The sequence below is a fragment of the Syngnathus floridae genome, chromosome 10 (assembly GCF_059516105.1).
Source record: "Syngnathus floridae isolate MCC-2025c chromosome 10, RoL_Sflo_1.0, whole genome shotgun sequence".
NCBI classification, from domain to species: domain Eukaryota; kingdom Metazoa; phylum Chordata; class Actinopteri; order Syngnathiformes; family Syngnathidae; genus Syngnathus; species Syngnathus floridae.
The window spans coordinates 13240762-13262326 of record NC_142422.1 but is presented as its reverse complement, the minus strand read 5'-3'; the positions used below and the strand labels follow the sequence as shown (position 1 = coordinate 13262326).

The window sequence follows — 21565 nt, the reverse complement described above, 5'->3', positions numbered from 1 at the left end:
GACTGACTTACGTTTTGAAGAAATGTAAAGAAGGTTTGACAAAGATGGATACGCAAAATGAGGGAGATATTTTTATTTTTCGCCTCTTTTTTATGTTAAATGGCATTCATTCCAATAAGGACTACTATTTAGATTGTACACTCTTGAGATAAGTGTGTAACGATGAAGAGATAAGTGTGTAACGATGAAGGTAAAGACAGAAAATGTTGTGCGTTACAATTTATTGAGTAAACTGATCCCCGAGAATAACTCGTGCCAGGCTTCTGTACACAATCAACCAACAAAGGGCACACAACCAACGAAAGCGAGTGACTCTTACTATGTGCAATTTTGCTAGATGGCCAGTAGATGTTGCCCCAAAACAACATTTAAACGCTATCAGACAGCCTCGCCTACTAGTAATGGAAATAAATCACGTCTTCTTAAGTTTAAATCTTAAAATAAGCAGTGTTAATCGATAGATGAATGGATAGATGGATGCATAGATAGACTGATATACATATTTTTATTTTACACTTTTTAACTTTTACTTAATGGACTTGAATCAGTACATTTTTAACAAAACTGTTTTCTACACATGTATCTGTACATTCAAAGAAACATTGACTGTGAATATTTTTGCCACCCCTAGAAATTTTGATTATTTTCATGAATTTTGATTTGTTACCTTATGACTGTTTTGGCACTGGAGGGGGCGCTATTGTCTGTCCCAGTCCGGGTATCGTTACTACACAAAAAAAGGCGATTCTGTAACGTCTGCTTTTCTCTTCGTCGTGCTCTTGTCTTTCTTACTACAACAACAAAAAATATTAAATAAAATTATTATTAAAAAGGCGTCGTCTCCCAATGTGTCAATCATCGTCCAACAATTTACAAACAAGAGGTTAACCGAGTGTACGTAGGCCACGCCCCCTCCGACCAGCTGGTGGCAACACTCTTGGTGACGTCACCCTCGCAAGCCTCCATTGGCCAGAAGAACGTCTTGCGGTTGGCCAATCGCCTACTATTGTGGTGACGTCACCAGGCTCCGGCCTTGTTCACTTTGAGTGGAGTGGGCGGGGCGAGTGGCAGAACCGGGAGCTTGTGCCGCGTTATGATTGGCTGGAGCGGCGGTGAAAGCGGGGCTCTGTTGCTGAGAGAGTAAAAAGAGAGGGAAGGGTCATAGCCTGAAGTAACACAGCTGCGTTTAGCTCCAACTTATACAGTATAAAACACGGAAGCGTTTTATACCGTGTAGAATACCCGTAAGTATTGCACATTTGATCTAAAGCATTCTTGTCCTCGTATGCCGCTGTCAATTATGGTAAATCATACTCACAAAGGGAGGTAGCGTTTGTGCCTTTTTATTGGCTCTCCTCTGCATAGTCCTGCCTCTCAGCCCTCCCTCATGCTGTTCCTATGGTTCCCAGAGCTCTCATTGGTAACTGTAAAGTTTGGGACGGGACGCCGGTTTGTCTGAGCATCTCCGCCGCGATTGGCCGGCTCCCTCCGTCCGTAAAGTGGACCTTGACAGCATACCGCGCCCCCCCGTCTCGGGATACCGCCGCCGATTGGCTACTGTACCTGTCAGCGACCTCTGATTGGCTGCTGCGCCCAGCTGTTAGTGGTTCATTCACCATTTTGTGACTGTAGTGGAAAAGAGACGAGCGATACTTTTGCGTATCCTTGTTGGAGTTTTCAGTGCAGGGAGCTTGGTGATGTTTGACAGGAGAGAAAAGTAACTCATCCCCAGGACTTCAGTGTCCTCCAAGCCGACAGCCAAGGGGATGATCGCAGGTGCCGTGCGGGCAACCTCTTCCTCCAAATAAGACCGTAAATCTTTTTTTCTCCCTTCCCTGCTGAAGAGGAAAAGGCTCCGCACGGGTGAGTCCTAACTAAGTTAGCGGAGGGGAGGCTGCGAAGCTCAGCCGACTTAAACGCTTTCTTTACGGGGGGATAACGACCGGGTTGTTGTTATGGTTCTGCACGAGAAACGAACCCCTCAGCGGGCAGGACGAGGGAGGAGGCGGAGGGCTGTTGTACACACGCACACGCACACACACTAAACAACAAGCTTTAAACTTTCCCGAAATGTCGCACCACGAATGAGCATGACAACCGACACACAATAGAACACGGCTACGGCTTTATTACAACGTGGTAGTGGATTTTCGCTACTTTTTTTTTTTTACCACCTTTTCCGTGTTGGGGTCGAGTCCAAAAAGCACGTCGACCTCTTTTCGCGGCACTGCGGTCCGAAGTAAAACCCGCCACCAAAGGACATTTTGTCCACTTATTTCTTTACATAATTTTTCTTTTATGAACGAGGAACGGCAGCATAGACGTGAGGAATACAGGCTAATTTGGACGGTTTTAGCGTGGCCGCCTTCGCTGCCGTCGTCGTTGTTGTGTGTAGTAAGTCGTGCGTACTACGACGGCTTTACAACCGAGTAGCTTTCCTTTAGCTTGCTGACATTTTTTGCAAAGTTTAATAACACTATAGCCAATGAATTTTGTGTTTTAGAGGTGGAAATTTTGACTGTCCCTTAGCTATCCCCTAAAACAACGTCACTTGACTTTTAATTTTTTTAGGTGTTGTTTACGAGCTGGCCTTTGAGTCAGACATGATAGTAGTACTCTAGCTACGGTCTTTTCTTGCACTGCATCACCACCATCACAGCTTACATTGCAATCATCTCATTCATGCAGCTTTTTGGACATTTTTAAAATTTGATTTCGGCAGGGACATTGATGTCCACAATGGCAAGTACAGTCATGCCCAAAAGAACATGGAATCAATAGAAACCAGAATCTCATAGAGCAACCTACGGCCCGTGGGTTTTAGACGGACCCCTGAGAGCATTTAAATGCGGCCTGTCATGCCCCAAAATACTCATAATGCATCAAAACGATGATTCACTGTGTCATATTTCATCACGCCAGCTTGCGCCTTGCATCGTGACCCACTTAAAGGAAAAAGCTGTCCCCACACATCTTCTAAGAGCAAAATTCTAAAAAATCTGCAAGAAGCTACAGACGGGCTTGGCACCCCATTTTTCAAGGCAAATCATCTCCAAGCAACACTATAATGTGTGTCCTGTTATGGTGGACGTGCACCCAATCGCCCTTCGGTCCAAAAAATACTCAATTGGGCAATTCACAGTGGCATTTGCCTCAAAATGTCTGCTTCAATCCAAAATGGCCGACATCCTTTTCAATTTTTGGTAGGGTTGTTCAATACCACTTTTTCCCCCACACCAGTACGAGTACCGGTGTTCGGGCGTCAAAGTAGGGCAGATATAAATATCGTGTGCACACCATGTCTTGTGTTAATGAAAACAATTCTGTTAAATTCTACATTTGAACTCTTATAAATTTTCATCTCGTGTACGGATTAAACCGAAAATGTCCTATTTGATGCTTCTCAGTAAACGTGTGAGTGCATGCTTGCATGTGTCTCTGTGCATGAGAGAGACAAGGGAGATTTTAACGCGTGCACGAGTGCACTGTAAATTGCGCAAAGAGAGAGGCAGAGACCGAAAGCGTTTTCGATGTGTGTGTAAAGTTTGACGTGTTTGGAGGACGCCGAGGTGACGTTGTTTGTCCTGTCGAACAGCAAGGCGACAACAAGCCCGCCATTTGTCTGTCTCATCACTGAAAAGTTCCGGCTCTCCGGCTAACACCTTGATCAGGGTTCGCTTAGATGACGTGCAAATGGGAGGATAAGCGTTGGACAAAAAGGACGGACATTTGTTAAAAGAAGCGGAGAAGAGTTGACCTTAGCATTTGTGAATAAAACGTGGGGTTGTTGATGTTTTTATAGTACAAGTCATGTCAGTCTTTAAAGCCTTGAATTAATCTGTTCCAGGTTCATACTGACACATCATTAAAAACTGTACACACGCTGTTTTAATCTAAGTCTCGGAAGAAGTTCACCAGCATAAAACAAAATCATGTAATGAGGCTTCAAGGGGACATTTTTGCATGTAATGAAAAGAGTGGAAAAACGCAAATATCAATCTTAAGAGACTCAAGTCTGCAAGACAAGTAAAAAAGAGACAAAAAAATCATCTGCATCTTAAAATCTTAATATAAGACTTGTGTTAAAATCTTGGAACTTTGTTAGTGAAGAAAATGTCAAATTTTGGATAGAAAAATATCTGGTCATGGACATTATGCAAATCTGCTGCATTTTGTCGATAAAAATACCATATTATGAGACTAAAGTCAACGTTAGGAGAAAGGCTCTCTTTTTCAGTTTTAAACAACACAATGAGATGACTCAAGAAAAAAAAATGTTAGTACAACTCGACGGTTTATAACTCGACGGACTGCTACAGCATAACTAAATCCAAATACTTTCCAGTGAAAATAAAGAGAAGGGTCAAGATGGCCGTAAACTCCTTTGTGTACTAACAGAGTAAGAACACGCGTGCACGCACGCACACACGGCGCCACGAGCACCACGGAGCAGATTTTTCTGAGCGAAGATCAAGCAGCGATTCGGCCGAGCGGTTGGTCAGCCGAGAGCTGGCGTCTCCTTCCTGCTTTTCTCTTTTGTTTTTCTAATTTGCCTCAAGTCATATCGGTGTGTAGCAATGGGTGGAGGCTGATCATGTGTTTTCAGCTCTGTCAATAGCTCGCATGGAAATAGATAATAAATAACACCAATTTGAAAAGCAACAAATTGGAGGGAGATACTATATTCAAACAAAACGGTATGCAAAATAAGTCTGCAAAATGGCATGAAGCTAAAAACGGACGTCACCTTTCACCGTTGCAAAAATGAACAGAAGAATGCCCTCACAGTGAGAACCCAGACCTAAATCCATGTGTAGAGGACTATTGGGGGAGCAAAAATCTGAACCATAACAAAGGAGGAAAATATAATTTTACAAGAATAAAGTCACCACAAATGATCATTTATTGATATATAATTTTTTTACGTGATAAAACCTTTTTATTTGTATTAAATTAGTTTTCCCCATTGAAATAAAGTGAAATACAATTAATTCGTTCCAGCCTACTCCAAATTTTTAATGAAGAAAATTAACAAGGTGTTGTCTAAAACATATCTTAAATATAATAAATATGAATTTCATTAACTTAAATGCGGAATTGCTGAAGTCATTTTTGAATGTTGTTATTAAAACAAAAAGACGTGTGTGGCCGACTTGTGTTTGTGACTTTGAACTTTTGTCGCATTCAAGGAACGGCTAAATGTGCCCAGGGGATTGTGCATGAAGAGTATTTCAATACTTACATATCACGCTATGGAAATGAGGAAAAGATACAATTGTGATGACAATAGCTGAAAAATGTGCAAGCGAGTCAAAGAAACAAGTCCTTTTGCTGCTCTCTTATGAGAAATGGGATTAGTTCTTGCTGTGTTTTATTTGACGTTATCTTTGACCGCAAGGTCACGTCATGCAAATGTGCGTAACTTTGTGTAATTTGTTGCGTGTTATAATTCGAAAGAGGCGTGCATTTCAACATGATTACGCGGAAGGACAACATGTGTTTGTGTGTTTGCACAGTTTGTATTTGTCGTGGAGCGTCCTGTGCCAGACTTAACGAGAAATAATGAAATAAATAGACATTCCTCCCATTTTTGTCGGCATAATTCCACATTGGCTTCCCCTGTGCTGAAATGTTGGTGTAGGAAGATGGCCGGAGAAAAGTGTGTCTCGGGGAGCGAGCGAGAGAGGCTGTGGAAATTCCCAGCGACTCCTCCAGAAGGCTCTTAACAAACATCCGCCTCGCACGCCACCACCTCTCGCTCTCCCTCACACACTCGTGCTGTTGGGTGACCTCAGCGGGGCCCGCCGCCGCAGGCCGCTTTCGCAAGGCAAAATAGACCGTTTGTTGTTGCGACGTTTAGTTTGAAGACGCAGGTTGGAGCCTAGCCTGAGTAAAACTCTCCGTTGCAGGTGAAAGTCGCTCGGGGGAGATCTGGCGACCTGTACTAGGAGACTTGGAGCTTATGCGTGTGTGTTTGTGCGAGCGCGGGTATCTATATGTGTTTGTGAGTCAACACTTTTTTAGCCAGGAACATTTACTAAAGGTTTACTGCCACAAATGTAGAGTCTATATATTTGTCAAGTTTGTATTTCAGTAGTTCCACATGGAGGAGGGCTGTGCCCATAAAAAGGTATCAAAAAGGGATTTTCCTTATTTCTCTTTCTTTCTCTCTTTACCCCCATAAAAAAAGAGTGCATATGGCGCAGGGAAGCTTTGATGAGTGAATTTCATAAATCCTCATCACAAGGCGACACACTGCAATGCAGTAAATGTCAAATGTTCAACCAAGCCAATTATTACATTTTGGATTGAAGTTAGAGCGGCACAGTGGTGCGTGCGTGTGGTTTACCTCAAAGTCGACGTTTCAAATCTTCAAATATCGACTGAGTGGCTTTTCGCATACGTCAGCTGCACATACTCCATTTTCTTCCGAAAAACATGCATCTGGCGAGGTCTGGTGAATTGAGGCCACAATAGTAAATTCTCTGAGTGTGAGTCTGTGAGTGTTTGTATTTAGCCTGTGATTCCAGGGTATATCTAGGTTAGCTCGGAAAATATGCAATTGAAAAACAGATGAATGCATTAAGCTAGTAAATGACCGCGTGTGTCTCTTTCTTTCCTTCTAGATATTCAGTACAGAGAAGACAGCAAGACAGAAGTGCCTTAAAGGAGAGCGTGAAAAAGAAAAGGAAATCTGTATCTAAATAGAAATGAGTCCATTCAAAAAGCAACGGGGGCGATCCCCTTCGTCATCCCGAGGCCGAGGAGGGCGAAGGAAAGCGAGCGCTAAGCCTCCTCAAGAGACAGACCCCAAAAGAATCAAGCGGGAGTCACTCTGCAAAAGCCCACAGAACACACCCAGCACTTTCTCCAAGCAGAGCCCACCCACGGCGGGCGACCTTCACAAGGAGCTGATCGCAGACAAGCATACCTCCGGGAGGGGCGGGTCGACCGGTTCGAGGAAACCGGCCGATAAGGACGCGGCAAAGACGGCACAAAATTTGACGGAGTGCCAAAGTGCGTCGGCAGGCTCAGCAGCATCCCCTACCTCTCTGACCGCCAACCACAACCCAGGCCCGGCCTCGGTGTCAAGCAGAAAAACGGCCACTTTCAAAGCTCGCGTTCCCAAAAAGAAATACACTTATGAGCACTTTGCCAACAACGCCACTCTTCCCGCCACCCTTCCTACCTCCAGCCATGCACCCACAGGCAACAAAATCGTTGACCGTGTGAATCTGACTCTTAATCATCTAAAGAATTGCACCAATGTTAGTCATATCATGAACATCAAAACAGATGCTCCTATAAAGAGTAACATTACCATGGCCAATAGCAGAAATAATGCGTGCTCAGGTAATCAGTCTTTGGTTCAACAAGTTGTCAGTAAAGGCACAGAAGATGGCGGGGCTCTCAGGCCAGTACTAGCCCCCGTAGAAAAAGAGCCCCAGGTGGGGGTGAACGAACCAGAGGCCACCCCCAACTCAGTGCGCTCCTCCTCCACCGACACAGCCAGCGAGCACTCGGCTGATCTCGACGTGACGGAGGCAAATGGACCGAGCAACACAAACACCCCTGCTCCCTTTCTGAACTCGCTGCCCAAGGGGGCCGGCGATACCGGTGAACTTGGTGAAGCACTTGCCGAAGAACTTGGCAAAGGTTTGAAAAACCAGAGAGTCTTGGCTCGACAAATAAGGAACTCTGTCGAAGCTGGTGTCGGTGCGACAGGGCAGGAGAAAGACTTGTGCTCCCTGTCCCCGGTGTTCACACCTGGTGTGGTAAGGGAGGTAAGTGGGCACAGCGTCCAAGTCCAGCTCCAAGGAAAGAACACCATTGTTAAATATCCTTTTGATGGCGGAACCATGATGACAGCATCAGGATCCGCGAGCGTTGTGGAATTAGTTTTGGATGCGCCCCCACCTGGCATGTCGACTGTAGCTGTTAGTACAAAAGTGTGTGTGCCCTTTGGGGGAGATGAGGGGGGGCCGCTGCTGTACAGAGAGGGGGTTGTCTCTCTGGTGGACCCGCACCCCGGTGTCTCGTTCCCCTACCAGGTGGTTCTGAGTGAAGACGGAGAGACGCTGGGCAACGGCACTGGCCGTCAACAGGGAGATAAAAGTAAACCTCAAACCGTGTGGGTTTCCCGACAAAGTCTGAGACTCCTCACCCCTCCCTGGGATGTCCCGCACTTGGAGGGTGGGGGTGTGCGGGAGAGGGAACGGAACAGGGAAAGAGAAGAACGAGAGTGGAGGGAGGAGATGGAGGTGGAGAGAGAGGTTTGCCAGTTGAGTAGTGGAATGGGTGTACTGGGAGGGGGAGCAAGGCTGACCCATGGCTTGTCTCATCAAGGGCTCGCCGCTGGGCATCCCTACGGAAATTTGCATCCCTCCACCATAACTGCTAATATGGGGGCCAGCACAATCTACTCAGACATAGAGAGACCCAAACACGTCAACATCCCAGAGGAAGATGTTGAGGTATGTCGTCTAAACATGTCTGCTGCGCCCAAGACGAGCCCTGCCACGTCACAGCACAGAAATATAATTTCCAAGTCCAGTAGCTACCAATCATCCTCGACCCACCTCTCTGTGGTGAGGGGTTTTGGGCCCCCGGATTTCGCCAACCTAGCAAACCCCCAGCCTCCTCCTTCACCTGCCTTACTCAGTTCCGAAATGAACACTGTGCCAAATCTACCTCCATCCAAGATCACACCCAGTCAGACCCCAACCCCCTTGTCTGTAGGGGGTTCCTCCACTACTTCTTCTCGCTCCAGGACGCCCCTCTCATTGGCTCAGAAATACAAGAAGGGCGATGTTGTGTGCACCCAGAACGGTATTCGGAAAAAGTTCAATGGCAAGCAGTGGCGGCGGCTGTGCTCCAGGGAGGGCTGCATGAAGGAGTCTCAGCGTCGCGGCTATTGCTCCAGACACCTGTCCATGAGGACCAAGGAGATCGAAGCCGCCGGGGGAGCGGACAGGGCCGGAGGCGGCGTCGGCTCAGGGACCGTGACGCCGTCTGACCTGCGGGGGAGAGCTGGCAGTGAATTTGAGTGGGATGACACGTCAAGGGAAAGCAGCGAGACGAGCAGCCGGGGAGACTCCAGACCCCGCTTGTTTCTCCCCCACGACCTGTCGGCACGCTTCGACTTTGACGAGTGCGAGGCGGCCACCATGCTGGTGTCGCTAGGAAGCTCCCGCTCAGGCACCCCGTCCTTTTCGCCCATCTCCAACCAGTCCCCGTTCTCCCCTGCCCCCTCTCCCTCGCCCTCCCCACTGTTTGGCTTCAGGCCGGCAAACTTCTCCCCGATCACCGCCTCCCCGGTTCTTCAACACCGGCACAGGCACAGGCAACCAAGCGGCACTGGGGGAGGAGGGGGCGGCAAGGCGACCACCCCGGCAGGGGGAGGAGAACGGGAGAGACACTCTTCGAGCATCCAGCCGTCATACCACAGCAACCTGACATTTACGGTCCCGATGAGCCCCAGTAAACGAAAGCCAGACGCACCCCCTGCTCCGCCCCTCCCCCTGCACCACCACAATTACACGCCCAAGACAGAGCTGGAGCAGAGCGACCTCAACAACTCTTTCAGAGTGCTGTCCCCGCAGACACCGGCGTCACATTCCCACACGCCCACCTTTTCGAGGCCGAAGGGGTCCACCACCCCCTCCTCCAGCAGGCCTCCGTCCTCCACTGCTGCCTCCCCTCCTCCTCTCCTCGTGTCCCCGGCGCCTCCATCCCCTCTGACCCCCGACGGAGGGCCTCGTCGCGTGGTGCCTGTGTCCCATCAGAACTTGCGGGACTCGCCTGTCATTGTGAGGAACCCTGACGTTCCACTGACAAAATTCATTGAGTGTCCCTTAGGAAAAATGGGCGAAAAAGACGGCGGAGTGCAGCCTCCTTTACCTAAAGACAACGGCATAACCACCTTCGCGCCCCAACCGATTTCTGGCCTCCAGGTTCCTGTCCCCATCAACGCTGCAGCAGCCCCAGTCCCCAGTGGTACCGTCCTTCTGCGAAGTCTGACCCAAACCTTGCTACTAGTCTCCCCGTCGCCGTCCTCTCTGCCCACATCGGACGTCGCCCCGCTGGCGGCCCTATCTGTCGCCGTCGGCACGACAGTCGCCGGACCTGTTCCGTGCAGCGCGGACAGCTCCAGAGAAGGAGGGCAGGCCCAGGGCTTTGAGGGCGAGGTGCAGCAGCCCGTCCCTTGCCACCCTTCGCCCACAGCACTGCTACCCCTGATCCTGCCCGTGGAGAGCCTTCACCCAGCGCCGCGCAAGGACATCATCATGGGACGTCCTGGCACAGGTGAGAATGGTTTACATTTCTGCAGACAGAACCTTTTTTCCTCCTAACTTGACATTATTCTCTTCAACGTGCTTTGGACTCGTAATATTAGGACGTAATGTTAAAACATTACCACTTAGTTAGCTACTTCTTTCCTTGACACATTGCAGCAACAAAAGGGGTAAGAAGCGGGAAGGTGGCATGATCCGCATGTGGCAGCGATGCCCAGCAAAAGAATGTTTGCTTAAGTGACATGCTGTCGTCCCATATGGTCATCCTTCGTGTTTGTCACTCCGAAGCTGCCGCTCATGTGACCCGCACAAGCACCTGCGATTTGTCGCGCAGTCCTAATATTGTGCACATGATGTCCCAAAATGCAACACGCTTGCTAACATGGCTCTCATTTTTATAGCAGAGTTGTCTATTTTACCCCCTTGCAGGAGTGTCAAATTCTTTTTCATGGCAGGCCACATTTTAGTTCGAGGAAAATTGTAGAAAAATTATTACCTAATTATATAATGGTCCCACTTTTTATTATGAAACATATTTTTAGTAAGAAATAGAACTTGAAATCAGAAATCAAGGATATGATGGCAAACACCTTTGTTCAGTTAATGTTAAGAAGGGTTTGGTGAAGAAGAAAAAAACCGTGTATGATCTGTAAAACAAAAAAAAAGAGAAATCACAATGTTAGTACAGATTTTCAGACAAAATGAAAAGTACAAATCCATTTAGCAGGAACCATAACGTTGACGCTGTTGATTTGCTTTAGTAGGTCACATAAAAAAAAATTTGCTGTCCAGATCGGGCTCGCAGGCTTCCAGTTTGACACGTACCTTAAAGCATCCATACTCATTTACTCAAATCGTCTTGCATGCCGATTTGGAAATGAGAGGGATGAAAGAGAATAGATGTGTTTGTGGGAATTAGACTTGTTCTGGGATTAGTTCCATGTTCCATATTTCAAGTCATTAGAGAAGGATGCGATAAGAAAATAACACACAAAGTTGGAAATCTCAGGACTCCATAAAAAAGGTTTTATTGACTGGATTGACTATGCAAGGTGCTGAATGTGGACCAGGAAGCGTGTGCGTCTGTCGGTCTGTCGGTCTTTCGGTATGTCTGCCTGCCTACATATATATATATATATATATATATATATATATATATATATATATATCCATCCATCCATCCATTTTCTGAACCGCTTAGTCCCCACGGGGGTGCTGGAGCCTATCCCAGCCGTCAACGGGCAGCAGGCGGGGGACACCCTGAACCGGGTGCCAACATGCAAACTCCACACAGGGAGGGCCGGAGATGGAATCAAACCCGCACCCTCCTACCTGTGAGGCGGACGTGCTACCCAGTGCGCCACCGAGCCGCCTGTATATTTATCTCTATCTATCTATCTATCTATCTATCTATCTATCTATCTATCTATCTATCTATCTATCTATCTATCTATCTATCTATCTATCTATCTATCTATCTATCTATCTATCTATCTATCTATCTATCTATCTATCTCTCTCTCTCTCTCTCTCTCTCTCTCTCTCTCTCTCTCTCTCTCTATCTATCTATCTATCTATCTATCTATCTATCTATCTATCTATCTATCTACCTATCTACCTATCTGTCTATCTGTCTATCTGTCTATCTGTCTATCTGTCTATCTGTCTATCTGTCTGTCTGTCTGTCTGTCTGTCTGTCTATCTGTCTATCTATCTATCTATCTATCTATCTATCTATCTATCTATCTATCTATCTATCTATCTATCTATCTATCTATCTATCTATCTATCTATCTATCTATCTATCTATCTATCTATCTATCTATCTAGAGAGAGAGAGAGAGAGAGAGAGAGAGAGAGAGAGAGAGAGAGAGAGAGAGAGAGAGAGAGAGAGAGAGAGAGAGAGAGAGATAGATACATACATAAGTGTGTGTGTATTTTTATATTATATATATGTGTGTGTGCGTGCCTGCATGCGCCCGCAGTGTCAATCACGGAATGCCCGCAAGGATGTACACGTGAGTGCCCAAACGTCTGTTGCTATGGCAACAAAGCAAACATTTCAACGGACAAAACATGGAGGCAGGGAATACAATCACGCACATGTGTAAACGGGTCATCTGATGACACGGGCTCACGTGTGCGTGTGTAGCACAACAACACGTTGTCAAGCGGAATTTGGATCTTATAGATGATCTCTGAAGGGGATGAGAAAGCCCCTGGTGTAAATGACCCCCCATTAAAGTTTTAATATGACATTTTGATTATTAGTATAAGTGTCAATAGCAAGTGAGGAGGAGGGTGTGTTTGCAAAATTAAAGCGGAAACACATTTGAAAGTCACTGTAGGCCCGATTATTGCACATCTGTGAACAACGTGATTATCCTGTAGTGTTGGGTGTGTTAAGCATGATTTGTTTTATGGGTGATTTGTCAACGGTCAACGTGAGTGGACACGTGGCACATGGCCCTGTAGCACCACGCACCACCTCTTAAACGAGTGCAGGTGTGTGTGTGTGTGTAATACTATGACGTTAGATGATGTTTGAAATAAGAAAACAAAACGAGCATTTTTCTGCCGAACAACACCGCGCTGCATAATTCTTAATCATTCCCTAAATGATACTGTTTGGAAGGACATGTTCTTAAATGTCGCCATTTATCCTCGGGGCAATATTCAAAATGGCCTCTTCACAACTAGTACACTGCAGTTCTTCCAAAATTGTGACACACGCGACATGTCACACGTGCACTTTTCACCAACACCTTTGGAAAAATAAAGCTCTGCGTTTTTAACCCTTCACTCCATCGCATTGTGGTGCCCCCCTCTCCTCACCTCTCCCGCTCTCCTCATCCTGGTCTACCCGGATACGGATACACGGCAATAATATCCCAGCTCCCTCCCTCTCTTACTTTTTATGTAACACTTGAAAGCGCTTGCATATCCTCACCGGCCGTGGCAACAAGCACAACTGGATGTGGTGTTTTTGCTTGCCGCTGCCCCAAAAGGACTTTTCTCTGCATAAAAGGTCACTTGGAAGATTAACTGTTATGAATACTCAGAGGGAAGACTTTGTAAAGTTTTCAAAACTCTTTTTCTCATCCTTACATCCCCCCCAATAGGAAAATCTGCATGCCTTTATCTTTTGAATCTCTCTTTTTTTATTTTTTGCTCAGCACTGTCCGATGTTCTGGGTGCACGCAGCCCATTGGCCATGTATCTGCGGGCAAGTAGTGCCACCATATGGTCAAACTGGAGCATCGCATGTACAGCAGATATTTTTTTTTGGAGGGGGGGGCGATCTCTGGGGCATCGGAAAGTACCCCCCCTCTCCATCAGTGTGTCTGATAACTGTCATTTGTACATTACAGCACACTCTTAGTTCAATCCTGTAACGTCTCCTACCTGAGGTGTGTGTGTGTGGGGGGTCCCACAAATTGTGATGTGTAGCAGCAAGTCAAGTGACGGGCGAGTGAGGTCCAATTCGATGTGATAGGAGGCGAAAGCCTCTGCAACGAGACCTCAGGTGACTTGGATCACTGTTGCCACGGTAACTGCGAAGGACTGCCGCATGCAAGTTCTAATTGGAGCAAGTAAACGCCGGGCGCCGGGGAGGGCGGAAGACAAATTGAGGCGAGAGCGAGATTGGACGGGAGTGCAACGAAAGGTGGCACCTCGCCCGCCTCGTGGCCAGCGGAGGTAACGAGTGGGAGTAAAAGTTTCTCGTTCACGTGGCGCACGCACACGTTGGGTTCATGATGCCTGTTAGAATAGGAGACAGGCAGCGGTTGAACACCTACACACGTTACAAGCGTAGTCGCAGCGAGGGTGCGTAAGGCATCAGTGAAAGTCTATTTTTTCCCTTGAGGCCGCCGATTTGCAAAATGTATTGCGAGCACCATTGAGTACGTGGGCTCTCTGTAGTGCAGTGGTTCTTAACCTTTTTGGAGGTACCAAACCCCATCAGTTTCATATGCGCATTCACCGAACCCCTCTTTAGTGTGACCTCTGCTGTTGCCTTTGCAAGACCAGTTCAGATATGCGTTATCGCGAATTTACACAACATTCAGGTGTGTTCGGCCATCCGTGGGGGGGCATACCATACCAGCTCACCCCTTCAATCGAACCCAGGTTAAGAACCACTGCCCAAGTACAGTTCAGTTGTTTTCAACTCAAGTTCATTTTTTATCTTCAAGAAATGTGAATTTCAACGTGACTGATGCACAACCACATGTAGAAAAAGTCCAAATGCTCCAAAATGGCTGGCAGCAAATGTTAAAGTGCTCAGTGCTGTTGCGCTGTACGTCATCACTCCTGGAATGACTGTTGTTAGTATAATATATACAGCTTAAGTTAAATATTATGTTGCAACCATTTACCATATTTTTATACACATTTCAAGCTTTTTCAAAAGGACGTAAAATAAAAAAAAATTAACAATGTAATATACTGATCACAGTATAACCACTCTGGATAAATTGACTTTGATCGCAAGGGTAGGAAAATACTCAAATTCTGCTCAGTTGTTAGTTTACAGTATGTGTGTACCCTGCTTTAACTGATTACAGCTAAACTGTTGTTGTGGGGACCTGGGCCATGAATGAACCTGTGCAGGCCTTTTTCTCAACAAAATTGCAAGATGATACTTTACTTAATTTCTTAGTGAATACAGCAATAACAAAATGCAGGTAAACAGTTTGATGCTGAGGGGGTTAAGCGTTTTTACAATTGAGGGCAGCCTGCCAGAATCTCTCTCAACATCTCTGGTCATATCTCAAAGCTCTTGATGGGCTGACCGCAATAGAGACCCCTCCAAGTATTGTGTTGGTCTGGATGTGCTAGCTCAGCATGACTCATGCATCTTGCTTGAGAAATACAGCAAGCAAGCGTTCACAATGTACAGGTTGAGTTCTCGCCACACTTTTTCGCATTGTTCCCTTTGTCTGTGGCCGAGCCTTCCTGTATTTGAGAGAACTTGTCTTTTCACAAGTACTTTTCTCTCCTCCTCCCCCGTCCATGCCTCCCCCTGGTGAAAATGGCTCTATTTTTACCCACCACTCATGGAGCGTTTCAGCCGTTTCCTTCGCTTTCAAGTGGCCTCCTCTTTCCCCTCTCCCCACCCCCTCTTGTGCAAGCGTGTTGCATCAGAACGCTTCGCACTCTGTTTCACAAATGTCTATTTGTGTATATTTATTTGAAACGTATTCATTTGGGAAACTGGCGTCACTCGCCTCTTATTGCATAGGTCGTACAAGAGCAAACGCGCTGCTTTCTGAAATGATTTGTGTTTTGTAGTTAGTAATATAAAACGCCGATAAATGATTTTAAGATTCAAATCTACAGCAAAGGCCTCATTACCATCAATCAAATTGCAAAATCTTACATTAGTGAGCTCACGAGCGCATCCCATCAGTAACAGAAATTGGAACGCTTGTGTTTGGGTGGGATCTTGTAAAAGTCTCCACAAGGCAATTGGTTGTCCTAAATCCGAATGTCGATGTTCAATTGGTCGCTTTCTGCGTCTGTCTGCGTTTACTACAACAGCTTGCACCAATGGTACGAGCCGGTGGGGTGGCGTAAACGAAATAAACTGTACTAAGCTCTCGAAAGAGCTTCATTCGAACGACAATAATTGTCACCGTAATAAATTCTAAGTACGTATACGTGTTTTATTATCGAAGCTGTGTTGTATTCTTTAACGCTTTTTAGATTAGTTAATCGACCATGACTGTGGCACCGAATGATATTTGCATATGACTGGCATTCCACTGCACCTTTAAACCAATCACAATAGGCGGCGGGCTCCTGACTGGGGCCGCCCTAGCCAATGGCAAACGCCGATTGGTGGAGGTGGGCGGGACAAAGGTTGGGCGAGGTTGACAGGAGCAAGAAGGGGAGGGAGGAAAAGCAAGCCACCCAGCAAGCATAGCAAACGAAGCAGCCTAGTTTATAACAAGAGGAAGAGGGAGGGAAGAAAAGAGAGAGTAAAACGGGGAGCCGGGACAAAAATACGCGATTTACCTCGGCCGACGGTGGACTTTTGTGGATCGGAAACCCCCCCCCGAAGTGAACGACGTGTGCCTGTGGTGTGGTCCGCTAGAAGCTGCTAGCTAAACCTGCGTGCGGACGGCGGCGCTCTCCGCTCGCCACTACTCGCGTCTCGTTTTCCGCTGCGAAACGCTTTAAATTCGAGGAGGAGGCGGAGGACTAAGTGAGGAACGGGCGGTTCGGGTCCGTTTTTATTTGCCCGCTCACCGGAATCAGCGCCTCGGTTGTTGTCTTGTATCGAGGGCTGGCGGCGGTTGCGGCACTGGCTCCATTGGTCAGGTTGTGATGGATGAATGCGCCAGTCAGCCACATTTGCCCGTACCTAGCAAACAGGTAGACACACGACAACAAGAGTGTAATGGGCGCGCTCATCCTTGGCTGTAATAGAGCGTTCCATCCCGTCGCCTCGATGGGCTGCGACAAGGCCAGCGGATAGATAGTAGTTCGTAAACGGACAGCGGAATTGGGGCAGTGCATGTTTCCACTACGTTTTTGTAACTGAGACATGAGAACACTCGCGTCGTTTTGGCGTCTGTCTGTGCGCGACCAGGGGCGTGCCCGAGGACTCGCTTCCGAATTGGGCGCCGCGGCGATTCGGGCTCTGATGCTCGCCCCGGGCATGAATACATAACCCCCCCCCCCCCAAAAAAAAAAAAAAATCCAAAAACGAAAGAAAAGAGTCGAACCTCAATGTTCTCTCAGCTTGTGTAGACATTTTGTTCTTTTAATCAACCTTCTGCGTTTTGGCTGCGTCCGGAGGGTGCCAGTTTTGCGCAGGTTGGGTCGCGATATGACCCGTGTTGACTGCGTAGTGGCCGGTCTGATGTTCTAATCCAGGCCGTGGACACATTCGAGGCCTCGGTAACCCCTTCAGCGCCACGCCGCAACACTAATGTAAACAAACAACCGCGGGAGGGCATCGGGGCTAATTGGACCAAAGCCAACGGGGGAACCCAGTCTTTGGACCACAATCAATTCTGGTTTTGTTACTTCGGAAAGTTTTTACTGCATTTTCTCCACTTTGGAAGCCAAACAATAGCTTGATGTTTTTTCTCAGGCTCCTGTCAAGGATGACATATACAAACAGAATCCTCTCATCAATAGCAGATCAACATTTTGGACTAACTCACCGTCTCTTGTAGAAGAGACAAAATTGTTGAAAAGGCTGCATTAGCACGTTTTTCATTTTTTCTTTTTATTTGGGACAACCATCAGCAATAACGCCACCATGTTCTCGTCAGAGAATCGTCAGTACCTTCGCCAAGGATTAAGCATGTTTGGTTAGTCCTCCCTTCAATTCCTCCCTTGTTGATTGCTATTTGTTGAGTTCAGTGTGATCGTTTGTCAGCTGTCTGCATCTTGAATTTCCCCATGTTTTTGCAACATACGAGCGTTTTACTAGTCACATGATCCCAAACATGCAATTTCTTGATTTTTTTTTCCCCCCATTTGTGGTTATAACAAAAGAAATCGTTTATTTATTTATTTTACATATAGATTTGTATGATAATATATAGTGTATAATGTTTATCTTAAGTTTATGTCCTGGAGAAGGAACCAAATTTAGGAAATTGAGCTATAGTGCCTTAAGTGTTTATATTTGTGACTTCATTGCTCCCCTTCCCAAAAAAATATGATTTGCATCAGTAGATGTTCTGTCCAATAGAGGAAATAAAATGGCTGTAATTATGCGTAGAAAGGCTTGCTGCTTTGAAATCGGATTTCAGAGTACAGCTTGTACTTTCCCATATCAAGACCCAAATTCCAAATCTGGTTCCTCCCCCACATTCTTAAGATGGGATATAGTAGTGCTTTGACTTACAAACCTCTATTTCCATGACCTCGCTGATAACTCAAAACACATCTCAAAAGCCTTAATCCAAATTCATTCAAATGCAATCAATCATTTGGGTCCACGATCCGTTTGTGGGCCCCCGACCCTCAGTTTGCACAAACCGTCTTTTGTCTCCACAGTGTGGACCAATGTGGAGCCCCGGTCTGTCCCGGTGTTCCCCTGGCATTCTTTAGTGCCCTTCCTGGCACCCACCCAATCAGATGCCCCTTCGCAGCCGGGGGAGGGCCATCACCCTGTCAGTCACCCCCATGCGGCCGCTCCAAAGACAGGTATGGCCATAGCGCCATTGTTTTTCTTTCCTATCAAAATACTTGCTCGTAGTTTGGCTGCTTTTGCGACGTGTGCAACTCGTGTACAGTCTCTTCAAATGAAAGCCAGAGCAACTGCCAATTTTGTCCGAAAAATTCGTTTCCTGTGTCATTTTTCTCAGACTGTCAGACAGGGGCGGTGCCGCCCCCCGAACCCGCCGAGGCCCCTCACACGTTGGAGCGGGGTCCCCCGACTCGGCACGCCGTCGCACCCGAGGAGTCAGAGAAGGAGAAAGTGGACGCGGACAGGCCCGAGAGCGAGACGGAGAGCGACGTTGATGACCCGTATGTCGTCTTTTCTGCATTCGGCCCTGTAAACACGCGTCATGTATTTCTTGAAGTGAGCGTTGACGGTAACGCGTGGAAGGTGGAAAATGCTTTCATTCAAGGGATGTTCTTCCCGCTCTGGCTTGTAATGAAGCGCCATTCTCACATAAAAGTCAGCGGCCTTGTCAGTGACACGCTTGTGACGCTGAGCATGTTGATGGAAGGCCGGCGCACGTCTGGACTTTCCTCCGCACGAGAGAACTTTTGAGTTTTTGTCACCTGTAGCTTCCTCCCCGGCGTTGTACCCGAGCAGCCACTCTCGACGTCTCCCGTTAAGCGACGGACGCAGTCCCTCAGTGCGCTGCCCAAAGATGGGGACAAGAGTAGCCCCGGAAAGGTAGTCCTCCTCGCGCTTGTGGATGAGGCGGCGCCTGTGTTTAGTTCCGTGTGTCATTCTCAGCGGGAAAAGGACCACATCCGGCGGCCGATGAACGCCTTCATGATTTTCAGCAAACGCCATCGAGCGTTAGTCCATCAGCGCCACCCCAACCAGGACAACAGGACTGTCAGCAAGATCCTGGGCGAGTGGTGGTATGCCCTCGGACCTAAAGAGAAACAGAAGTACCACGACTTGGCCTTCCAGGTCTGCTCTTTAATAGGCTTGTTTAAGAAAAAAAAATCAATTTGGATTTATGAAGCATGCAAGTCAGTGTTAGCAATGAACTAGCGGACTCTTCTGAAATAATTTCTTCGCTCAGGTAAAAGAGGCCCACTTCAAGGCTCACCCAGACTGGAAGTGGTGCAACAAAGACAGGAAGAAGTCCAGCTCCGAAGGTCGCGGCGTCCCCGGCGGCAAAGACATCCGCGAAAGGAGCATGTCTGAGTCCACGGGTTGGTCTGGCGACGCCAAGAATCACCATGAGTCTCGGAGCTTTTTCTGAACATCCGTTTTGGTTTTCTGTTCCCCCCCACCCGGCAGAGCCCCATTCTGTGGAGGTGAAGGGGGTGGCGGCCCCGAGCCTGGCAGGCATGTCGGAGAGGAGTCAGACGGCGGAGGGTCACATGAGCCAGCTGACGCGTCCCAGAGCCTTCTCGCAAAGCGCCGTGCACACCATGGAGAGGGCCGACAGGGCCAACACGCAAACACTGGCCGAACTGGCTCAGGTGAACAGCAAGTTGTCCGGAAGTTGCCATTTTTGCATTTGCTATTCCAAAACGCAGAGTAGTTTAAAAAAAATTGTTTTTGAAAGAATGATCATCATGAATAACAAAAGAATCAAATTGTACCATTTTGAAGATGTGTGGTGACGGAGGCGGACAGTTTTCCAGCCATGCCCCCTCCCTGTCGCAGTCCCAGCGGGCTGTCAGCGAGGACATGACCAGCGACGAGGAGCGCATGGTCATCTGCGAAGAGGAGGGTGATGATGATGTCATCGGTAAGAACAAAACAGCCTCTAAATTGGCACTGACTTTTGTAAACCGCCATTGCTCATGTTTTGCTGCGCCCCGCCTGGTACTGAACGTGTTGTGGCATTGAATGTCAAGTGGAGCTGTAGCGCTTGTTCTTCTCTAGAGGACCCATACCCCAGCAGCTCCATCGACCTCAAATGCAAGGAGCGGGTGACCGACAGCGACAGTGAGAGAGGCTCCGGTGACGAGAGCGCTCACAAGGTAAGCGGCCGTCATGGCATCGACACAAAAGACTCACTTGGGTACTTTCACCAGTTATTGCTTGTGTTTGTTCAAAACTTACATGGCAAAAGGGCATTGAAAAAAATCATGAAATATTCAAGTTGCAATGAAATATTGAGGAAAAAAAAATGTTTTGCTTCCCAGCGTGTCTTTGCTCCCGTCATCTGTTCCACATCAGCCTCGTCTTCCACGCATCACGGCAGGAGCGCGTCCCTGTCTTCATATCCGGTCAGCAAGCGCTACGATGAGGGGAGGTCGGGGGCCGGTTCCGACCCTCGCAAGAGGGGCGAAGGAGACGTTAAGGACACTTTTGGGTGTGAGGCGGCAGCATCGCACGTCTCCCCTCTCGCCCTCTCGCTCTCCTTGGGCCAGTCTGTCATCCCCGCGTCACCTTCGCACCTCGGCATGGGTGCAATGCGGGTGGCCTCCACTGTGTTGACCAACGTGATGCGCCCCGTCATCAGCACGCCGCTGCCCATCGTCAGCAAACCCAGAGACGCCAGCGGCCCGCACCCTCCTGAAAGGAAGCCCCCAACGCTCCAGCAGCCCCAAGTCCTGATTGGCACGGCTCCGGGAAGCACGCCCATGCCGAGTGGCTACTCCTCCTGTCCGTCGCCCGGCCCTGTGGGTGCCGGTGTGGTGACTAATCTAGTGCTCGGCGGCGCGCTGTCAGGGCAGCCCACTGCCGTGCAGCTCATTGGCCCGCAGCCGCAGCCCCCGTCCTGCAACAGCCACTCCAACGGACCCCTGCCTCTCCCCCTGCTCCAGCCTCAGTTCCTGCCCACCTCCTCTCTAACGCCCCCAGGGGGCAAGGCCATCACGCAGGTGCAGTACATACTCCCCACCCTTCCTGCCAATCCCAAGAGCCCGCCGCAGCAACTCTGCCAGCCCAGCAGTATCTTCAACCTGCCCACAGCGCCGGCGACACACGCTGCCTTGGCCAACGGCAAGCAGCAGGCTCAGAGTTCGCTCATGTGTTATTCGTCCGGCCCCGCAACGAGAGGTGAGCGCCAAGAATCATTCCTCGGTGAATTTCTTTTTTTTTTTTTTTTTTTTTTTTAGCTTTCTGATAATTTTTATGTTCGCTATCTGGACGTTAT

General features: G+C 48.0%; 1 protein-coding gene across 4 annotated transcripts in view; it reads left to right on the top strand.

Moving 5' to 3' along the window:
• Nucleotides 1-1122: 1122 nt before the first annotated feature.
• Nucleotides 1123-21565, top strand: part of cicb (capicua transcriptional repressor b) — a 26261-nt gene continuing 5818 nt past the window's right edge. For 3 of the 4 annotated variants that reach the window (XM_088388408.1, XM_088388405.1, XM_088388409.1), the window contains exons 1-11: nt 1616-1863; nt 6627-10305; nt 18318-18467; nt 18629-18791; nt 19059-19170; nt 19234-19416; nt 19532-19664; nt 19753-19937; nt 20071-20209; nt 20347-20444; nt 20610-21468. In XM_088388408.1, coding sequence (XP_088244534.1) covers nt 6711-10305; nt 18318-18467; nt 18629-18791; nt 19059-19170; nt 19234-19416; nt 19532-19664; nt 19753-19937; nt 20071-20209; nt 20347-20444; nt 20610-21468 — 5617 coding nt within the window. In that variant the 5' untranslated portion in view covers nt 1616-1863; nt 6627-6710. Of the gene's footprint in view, nt 1245-1615; nt 1864-6626; nt 10306-18317; nt 18468-18628; nt 18792-19058; nt 19171-19233; nt 19417-19531; nt 19665-19752; nt 19938-20070; nt 20210-20346; nt 20445-20609; nt 21469-21565 lie in introns of those variants that run through there. The other variant, XM_088388407.1, reaches the window with a different exon arrangement.